This window comes from Gastrolobium bilobum, unplaced genomic scaffold (assembly GCF_033153095.1).
Source record: "Gastrolobium bilobum isolate Gb01-03AN ecotype WA unplaced genomic scaffold, APGP_CSIRO_Gbil_v1 utg66984, whole genome shotgun sequence".
NCBI classification, from domain to species: Eukaryota; Viridiplantae; Streptophyta; class Magnoliopsida; order Fabales; family Fabaceae; genus Gastrolobium; species Gastrolobium bilobum.
In genome coordinates, this window is record NW_026898532.1 from 68037 (window position 1) to 77948 (window position 9912).

Sequence of the window (9912 nt, forward strand, 5' to 3'; positions counted from 1 at the left end):
TTGTCAAGCACTGCGACGCCAAACTTGGGAATTTAAATGTTATCCCTGAACCTCTTTTTTTTTTCTTTTTCTTTTTTTGGTATCCTATCCTTGAACCTCTTTATCCAATCACGTCATGTCAAATGCTTAATAACTTTGAAAATTAATAAGTTTATTAAATCAAATTAAATTATTATATAATATATTACTAGATGGTAATATAAATTTTGCTTATGCTCGTGCACCAAAATTAAATTTATATTCATTGTATAAGAAAAGATATTATGCTCAGACTCAGACCAAAAAACAAATGTTAATTTTACAAGTTGCGTATCAGAAAAGTACGAATCGGAGTTCATCATCAAATTTGCAGTCTTCTTAGTTCTTTCTCTGATATTATACAACAATGAGGTTGGATATATGATTTTGTACCCTCATATATAACAATAATTAATGCTTTTAATTATAAGATGAGGTTATTTATATGAAACCATGCTATTATATATCCTCTCCAAAATTAATTCTTTAAAAATGTCATTCAATTTTAGATCATTTATTTAATAATTTTACTTAGTTTTTCTTTTTTTTTTACTTCGACATCTAATTATTAAGTTATCTTTCATGAAGAAAGACATTGTAACAATCAAGTTGTGTGACTACCAATCAATCTCACCGTTAGATCGATTATGTTGATCCAACGGTTATATTTATTTCTATCTTTGTATGGTTATGATTTCCCATATTTAAAGTGAAAGTATTAAATATGAAAAATCATAACCATACAAAGGTGGAAATAAATATAAAGTATTAAATTTGAAAAATCACAACCATACAAAGATGGAAATAAATATAACTGTTGGATCAACATAATCAATCAATCTCACCGTTAGATCGATTATGTTGATCCAACGGTTATATTTATTTCTATCTTTGTATGGTTATGATTCCCCATATTTAAAGTGAAAGTATTAAATATGAAAAATCATAACCATACAAAGGTGAAATAAATATAAAGTATTAAATTTGGAAAATCATAACCAAAAGATGAAAATAAATATAACCGTTGGATCAACATAATCAATCTAACGGTGAGATTGATTGGTAGTAACTTGGTAGTAACACAACTTGGTTGTTACTAGGGGTGTCAATATAGGTTTTGACACGCGGGTCGACCCGCGACACGACACGAAAATTCGTGTTCGGGTTGACCCGCAAAAAAATTCGTGTCGTGTTCGTGTTGATGTATTCGTGTTCGTGTCGACCTGTATTTTTTAAAAAAAATTATTTTTAATTTTTTATTATTATTTTTTAATTTTTTTTAATTTCGATCTATTTTTTTTTAATTTTTTTTGTCAATTACCATTTTGACCCCTATTTTGCGTGTTATTCGTGTCGTGTCGTGTCAACCCGCAAAAAATTCATATCGTGTCAGTGTTGAAGATTTTGACACGAATAAAAATTCGTGTCATGTTAGTGTTAATGTATTCGTGTCGTGTCGAATTTGTGTCGTGTCAACCCATTTTGACACCCCTAGTTGTTACAATATCCTTCTCCATCTTTCATATGATAAACTCTTCTAACTTGTTTATAGGTCCTTTTCTAACAATCCCATATTCTACAATTATTCTGCTGCTATGTATTTTAGATTTTCGTGTCTTCCTCTTCTCTTGTTACACTTGACATGTCTCCAATTGCATCAAAATGACTAGTTACTTAAACATGACCTCATAATCGACAATTATTCCGCTGCTGGGTATTTTAGGTTTTTGTGACTTCCTCTTCTCTTGTGATGCTTGTTAAGCTTGATATATCCCCCTGTTTATGTAATTGTTCGGATAAGCATTCTTGAGTTTTTGACAAACAAACAGTCCAAGTGTTCTTTGATCATAACGTGACAAGCATGTGATTAATCTGTCAAGTTTTTAAACCGAAGGTTAACGGAATGTGTGGTTTCAAGAAGTATTTTACACCATGTAAAACTCAGAATATAACTTGCACATGGACTTAAGTCAAAGGAGGTTTCTTTGACTTTTAGCATTTGAACTTTAATCTTTGGAATTTGCATTTATCATTTAACGTGACACAACAAAATTTTCTACACACACAACATTTTGTGAAGCCCACACTTTTTGAAAAAAAAAAAAAAAAAAAACTACAACACGCAAAACGAATCTCTATAAAATTACACAATCACTTTTCCTATAACATAACTCTTATAAAACCCTTAATCTTTACACTCTTATCATCACATTCAATTCTCGTTAGTAACTACATGCTTACTGCCGTTGTACATGCTTACTGCCGCCACTTTGTTGATAACTGCATGTTTGTATGGGAAGTGTTTTTGTTCCATTTGCAGTTGACGGAATCACTACCAAAGTCGTGCCAGGAAATGTTACTCGCCCAAAACGCATTACAAATTTCAAGGCAAACAATAACCCAAGAATTGAAGTAAAGAACGTCGAGGCTTAGGGACTTATTCAAGAAGAATAATTAGCACATAGTAGCTTCTATAATTCTGTAAATGAGCGAGTGATATTATGAAGTTTAAAAGGACAAGATAAGCGATATGATATCATATCAAAGTTCAACTGAGGTCAATTACAAAATTCTTGGTTCCCTTTTACCCTTCCATAAATAACAATTATCTTACAAATAATAGTATATTCTTGTTGTACCATAATCTCTCGTATTATTCATTCTCCCTTTTTCATCTAAAATACCAAGAATTCCTATCTGCAAAACAAGATATGCGATGCTATGATAAATCAAAGCCGCGACAAAACCTATTGCTGCCTCCATTTCAGGACATCTGCAAGACAATGTATTCAATCATTTACGGAAAAGATAATAAACTATTACTAGTCTGTATAAACTCAGAAGCAACAATATGTAATCTAATTACAATACAGTCGACTATTCTTCAACTTTCAACATCTTGAAATTTATATAATGAGAATAGTATAGAACCCACAATATATAAAGGCCAGAGTCCCAGACTCAAAGGTACACGGCAATGCCAATTGGCCACTCCTCCACAAACACAGACGCAATAAAAGGATATATATATATATATATATATATATAGTGCAGCAGCAAACAAAAATCATAGTCAGCAAAACCACAAGGGACCAGCAGTAAACCCCAAAAGAAGAGTGAAAAGTAGAAATTTGTGTATAGTTGATATTTTAGCTCTGTGGCAGAACTCATTTATCTAACTTAAAAGAGCATGAGAGGGAGCTGTTGACCACAAATGGAGAACCCCTGTGGTAAATAAATTTAGCATAAAAGACCTACAAAAATTCAGAGTAAATTGCATTAACTCATGTTTCTGAAACCTATGTTTATACCCCTCTAGTTTCATTGGAATTGATTTTTTTCAGCGGTGGAAGAGTCTTGAAAAGGAATTAAAACCAGAATCTGTGTTAGGGTGAAAAATCAAAATAGGGGAGATCAGTAAAGTTCAGGATAAATAACTCCCAAAAGAGGCTTGTTTACCACTAATCAACAAAGCATAACATAGAATGATTTGAGTGCATCAGCAGGACAGACTGACACTTAGTGTCACTATACTTGCATGACATGATAAGAAGCTTTGTCACAGAATCAGACTTCAAGTCTATCGAATATATTACACACTGTAAATTGACTACTAATGGCATACTTCAGCCGCCCTTGGAATCTCCAACAATAAACATCACACAATTTTCCAAAACTTAAAGTGATCACAATAATTTGATTTCATCCAATGAACCATCCTCAACCTTCAAGTTATTTAGACACACTGTTCTCTCAGCTTTGATTGGTGATTCTGAACCAAAAATGCCAAAATATACGAAAGAGCCATCCTATAAAGTTAACTAGTTTAGAGACACACTCACTCTATCTGCTTCAACCAGTAAGCCACAAACACCAGTTGGATTTGCATGTGCAGGCAATATTCCACTTATCCTAAAGTTCATAGGTCCAACTTTTTTTTTGGGTATAACTTGGAGGTATCCCCATTCAACCTCCTCCGGTCACCTTGTCCTCGAGGTACGGCCCTATAGGCTAGCCCCTCATTGGAACAACGGGTGCATTGAGCTTCGCTACCGGAAGAAGGATAAGATTAATCCCCCATTCGATGAGGGAGACACATCCTCTGGCCCCCAAAGATTTTTCAAGAATTTGCTTGAGGCAGGGTTTGAACCCCTGACTCAAGCAAACCCTTGGGAGCTCAGTTGCCAACTGAGCTACCCTTAGGGGTTCATAGGTCCAACTTTCACTTACATTAAATGAAACCCAAAAATTATTAGTCATTCTACCAATTTGCACATCGAGAACCCCATAAATTGACTTAAAAGGTTAAAACTAATGTTTTTCCTTTTTCTCTTTACACTATTACACATCTACACTGATAAAAAAACACGTGCACTTATACTTCTATGCAATCCAGTATATGTTTGAAAACTACAACTGCAATAGAAAAACCATATATATCAAAGCAAATTACAATACCCTGCCATCATCTCTCATTTTCCCCTTCACTCTCATGTACATAAGCATATCAAATTGAAATAAAAAAACAATGCATAAAAAATGAAACCGTTGAACCCTACAATTAACCAAGTCCGAATAGCCGAAGAAGACATTGGTAAGAATTTGTTAACTACCTGAGATTCAAGCAACTGTGACGGTTTGTTGCTTGGAGGGCTCGAGAGGCTTGTTTCTTCGATTTTGATCGGAATCGGCGAGGAAATCTTCGATGTTGTAGATAACGGTGATGTAGAGGGAGCAGCTAGGGCAACGAGCGATCTCCTCGCCGAGCTTGAGGTCTTCCTTCGTGATCTGGAAGAGGTCACCGCATGGACACGGATACGTGTACGACTGCAACTCCTCGTTCCACTCCATGTCCTCGATCTCCACGTCGTCGTACGACATCGTTTTCCCGCCGCGTTCTTCAGTAACAACAAGACGAAGACGGAAAATTTTAATAAGAGGGGTTAACACTTAACAACAACAGAGGGGTTCTCTACTTCCCTTCCTTTAATATGATTCTGTTTTGTTTTTCAATTTATTCCCTGCGGCGAAAGGATATGGATTTGTGTGATAGTCTAACATGACTCAGTTTTTGTTTACTATATGAATTTTTAACGAGGCTGATTATTATTAATTTTTTTATTATTAAATTTTAATCGTTGATTTTTATTAGTCTAACGATTATAATTTCTTGGGTCATACTTATTAATTAATTATTAATTTTTCAATAAATTATAATTGGCAAAAATCAACCATTAAAATTTTAAAGTAAGAGATAACAAGTATAATCTTTCTCATTTTTAATAAGAATAGAGTTTATTATTTTTAAGATATTTATTATCTCTTTTCAAATTTAATAAGAATAAAATATTTAAAGGGAGAGGTTATACTTACTACCTATTTTTTTTACTACTTGTTACTACTAAATCTTAACCGTTGATTTATGTCAATCTAACGATTGTAATTTATGGGGTCATACTTATTAATTAATTATTAATTTGCAATGTATTATAACCGTTAGATTGACGGAAATCAACGGTTAAGATTTGATAATAACAAGTAGTAAGAAAAATAAGTAGTAAATATAACATTTTCCATATTCAAATTCAAATTTTAAAGGGATCTGTATAAAATATATTTTCAAATAAAATTTTATATTGTTAAAACTTAACTAAATCCTATTTAACAACTATTTGAATTAATTTTATTTTGTTTATTAAGAATATTTTTGTATTTTTTGCAGGCCAAATGTAAAATAAACAAGCCCCTCAAAAAAATACCCCTTAAAACGACTCTCTCTCCACAAATTAATCAAGACACTAAAGGGGTATATTAGATTGAGATTTCAAAGAATTTTAGGGGGCGTTTGGTTGAGGAGAAATTTTTTGAATATTAGAGAAATATAATTGATAGGAAAATGGTTGGAAAGTGAGTTAGGTAGGAAAATGTAAAAAAAGTTGTTTGGTTGCAATAAATTTTACCGGGGAAATTAAGTGAATTTATAATGTCTATGTTTGGATGTAAGTAAAATATAGATGGGAAAGAAAGTTGAAAGTTACGAAAATAACCCTGTCTTCAAATTTTGCCGTTTCATTTTATGATGCTGGTTTGCTTGCATATATGAACTAATTATGTTTCTTATTCAGGCAAAGAAGGCTATGGACAGAGTCTATGATTCAATAACACCAGATAACATAATCTCATGAAACTAGCTGTGATTGCTTTATCGCTACACTTTCCCAACAAATATTTGGAAACAACATGACACGTTTTGTTGCTGTATTATCTTAAATTTGGTTGATGTTTACCATACTCATCTTGAAATTATAAAGGAACGAAGAGATGACTTTTTTGCAATAACCCAGCCATATGAGGCTTCTGATTTTTTTGTTTTTTTATCTGTCATTTTAGGATGCAAGGATTGACAATGGTGAGGGTTTGCTGCCATTATTAACAAAGGCTAGCAATCTGGATTTGGGTCCAACACTTTAAGCATGTGATTGTGGTCATGGTCAGAAACATGCAAACGGAACATGCAAAAGGAAAAACACAGTCTTTGTGTTGAAAAAAACCCAGAAAAAACAGAAACATAAAAAAAAAAAAAAATTCCACCGAGTTACCTCCCACAGTGATGGTTTCGTTTGGGTTTCAGACCAGAAAAAGGAACATGGTGAAGACTATTTTCCACATCCCAGTACCCAGCATGTTTCCCTCTTCGTCTCTGCAAGTCTATGGTTAATGGAAAGTGACAAGTAACACGACTCACAAGAGGTACGACAATCTCACTTTCGCGCGCTTGAGGAGGGTATCGTGGTCATCGCACGCTTTCGCTATGTCAGCAAATAGCTAGATAAGTCAAAATACCACACATGAAATGGGATTATTTGGCTGAGTTTTTCATTTCAGATAGACATGCAAACATGAGAACTAGGGAAGTGATTTACATAGCCAACTTTGAAAGCTGTCCAACCAAACATGGTTCACCAAGAATCCCACTTCCAATTTACCCATCTTTCTCCACAAAATTCACCAACCAAACGCTCCCTTAGTGGATTGTTTTTGGACAAAAAAATTCGTTGGTATTCGATTAGGATTTTAATGGATTGAAAAAAAGTCTCGTGGTATTCGATTAGAATTTTAAAGGATTATTTTACAATCCGTCCAAATCTGTTGGTATTCAATCAGAATTTTAAACAACAGAATCACAATTTTTTGTGGTATTCAAAAATCTGACGATTTTAATGGATTTTCTATTGGCGTGAATTTCGTGAGACTTTTTAGTGAAAAATACAAATAGGATGCCTCTCTCACAATCTCACCCTAACTCTTAGGATTTCTTGAGATTCTTCTATTGCAGTATTTTCTTCTTCCTTTGGTAGGTTGACTGCTCGAAATTGGATTCCGCCATGGGAGCTTCGTCAAAAAAAAAAGAGAACATATTTTTGAGCTATTTTCATCACAGAGCAACCCAGAAACAACAAATCAACGAGATTTTAATATATTTTATCTAAAAAAACATATTTTTGAGAAATTTAGGAAGTTTAGAAAGTGATTTTTCAAGCTATGGGTCACAGTTTTTCTTGGCACAAAAAATGTGTGATTTTTGTATTAAAAACAACATATAACAGTGAAAAAATAACAGGAGAACTAAAAATCTCAAACAAAATTTCATTTTACATCAATGAAACAATATCATCAAAGAAAGATTGAAACTTTCATAATATGAACCCTATATTTCGTAACACTATATTCATGAACGAAATTCCTTCACTATAGGAAACAATTTCAAACAATTTTTGTGTCAATAGATAACTAAAAGCTTGTTTCTCAAAAGCCCCAAAGCAATTTAAGGTTTCAATGTATCGATTGAAAAAAATTTGAGAAATTTTCTAAACTTTCATGTAATTAAACCCAAAATTTCAGATTCGAAATTTTTTTAGAATATTCAATGAAAATATGCATATGATATATGGTTAGAAAACTCTCATCACGTAAAATAAAAACTCCAAGGTTTTCATGATCAATTGCAAAAAATTCCAAATGAAATTTTATCATGAACTTTGATACCAAATGAAGAAAATAATCTTCAACTCATTAGATATGTGAAAAGATGTTGTTTAGTAATTTTCAATGTTTGTTAAAAAATATATTATGTTATTGAATAAAAAAATTATATTAGGTTTTACTTTTTTTAATTAATTTCATTGTATTTCTTTATTATTTTTGCTACGGAAAAAATTATATTTACAACCTATTTTTGTTTACAACATTTTACAACCATATCTTAACCGTTGATTTCCGTCAATCAACGGTTATTATTTTCGCAAATCAAACTCATTAATTAATATTTAATTTGCAATGAATGATAACCATTGATTGACGGAAATCAACGGTTATGATATGATTGTAAAATGTTGTAAACAATTATAGGTTGTAAGTATAACCTTTCCCTTTTTTTATTGACTCTTGTAATTTTGAATGTTTGTTAAAAATTCATATGATTTTTTAAAATCTTATAAATCCATATTGTCCTTTGAAATTTTATAAATCCATATTATCCTTTTAAATCTTATAAATTCTATTAAAATCCTTTAAAATCCAATATTATGAAATCTTAATTGTAAAGAAAGTCTTTAAATTCTCTCCAATTCTAAATAGTCTTTTAAAATCTATAAGATTTTTTAGCTCAAAAAAAATCTTTTAAAATTCTAATCCAATACACTCCCTTAAATATATATTTATATATATATATATATATAACGGGAGTACATAAGTTTGAATCTATAATCTCATATAAATTATTACATCCCTTACTACTACACTAATACTATTGACTTAACATAAATGTCTTCTGCTCCTCCCATATTTAGAACCAAAAGATAAATAAATGAAGACGACTGGACTTCCTTTCATGTTGGGGAAACATCCTCTCTGCTTCATTGACCAGATTACAAATTTTTTTACAACTTACGCAAAATCAAACAGATGATCAGTAATTGAAGTTAGAAGACGAGATCTTCCATTCTTTCTCTCTAGAGTGTGAGCCATGTCAATGGACAATGTTACTTCTTTCAGCAACTGAGATATGGATGTTAAGCAATGTTAGACTTAGAAGAAGAAATATCCGTAAATAATTAAAGTGCTCAGTTTTCATGCATATAAAACGTAATTAACTAATGCATATATGGTTGTGGAAATTCTTTATTGCTCTTGTATACGTTAATGTTTGTGCAAAGTCTTAAGGCGTGCTTGAAACATCTATGAAAAAAAATAGGATATGATAACTTATCATATCTTACTTTTATTTTTTGTTTGGTCGATCAATAGGATATGATTCATTTTATCCTATCCAATACATGATTTCTTATTCTATGGAGAGAGCTGGGTTAGGATTTAACATATCAATATTGGATACCAATATATCCCCATACTATTCAATATATCCTTACGTTACTCAATATTTTTGTATTTAATGCATTGTATTTTGTTTTTTCTTCCTTCTTTCTCCTTCTATCTCCTTCTATGTAATCTTATCAGATTGCTGATCAGGTACTCAAACACCGGACATGATATCGACTTATCAGCTTTATATCATATTTTATTTATCCTTATCAGCTCTATATCATATCTTACCTTTATTCTATCATATCCAACAAATGAGCCCTAACTATTTGGGAATTGATTAACATAGTTGGCATGCAGAATGCATGAAAGTGTTCATACTTCTTAGAGCATGTAACTGATCCAACCAATGTCGAAGTTTTCCTTATTATCTAGTTTGAATATAGCTCCAGGTTATCTATATGTATAAAAAAAAAGGTCCTAATCAAGTGAATGGTGCTGAATTGGCAGTGGTTTCGATTCACGGTGATTTATTTTATGGGATTTGATTTTTTTATATGGTATATTATTTAT

At 31.9% G+C, this 9912-nt stretch overlaps 1 protein-coding gene across 1 annotated transcript; it reads right to left on the minus strand.

Annotated features, from left to right (window-relative positions):
- Positions 1–2489: 2489 nt before the first annotated feature.
- LOC133317184 (diphthamide biosynthesis protein 3-like) lies at positions 2490–5053 on the minus strand. The gene is made up of 2 exons (XM_061519019.1): positions 4632–5053; positions 2490–2791 (listed from the first exon to the last, which is right to left on the minus strand). The coding sequence occupies exon 1, from the start codon at positions 4897–4899 to the stop codon at positions 4639–4641; it is 261 nt and encodes an 86-aa protein (XP_061375003.1). The 5' UTR covers positions 4900–5053; the 3' UTR covers positions 2490–2791; positions 4632–4638.
- Between the last annotated feature and the right edge of the window lie 4859 nt (positions 5054–9912).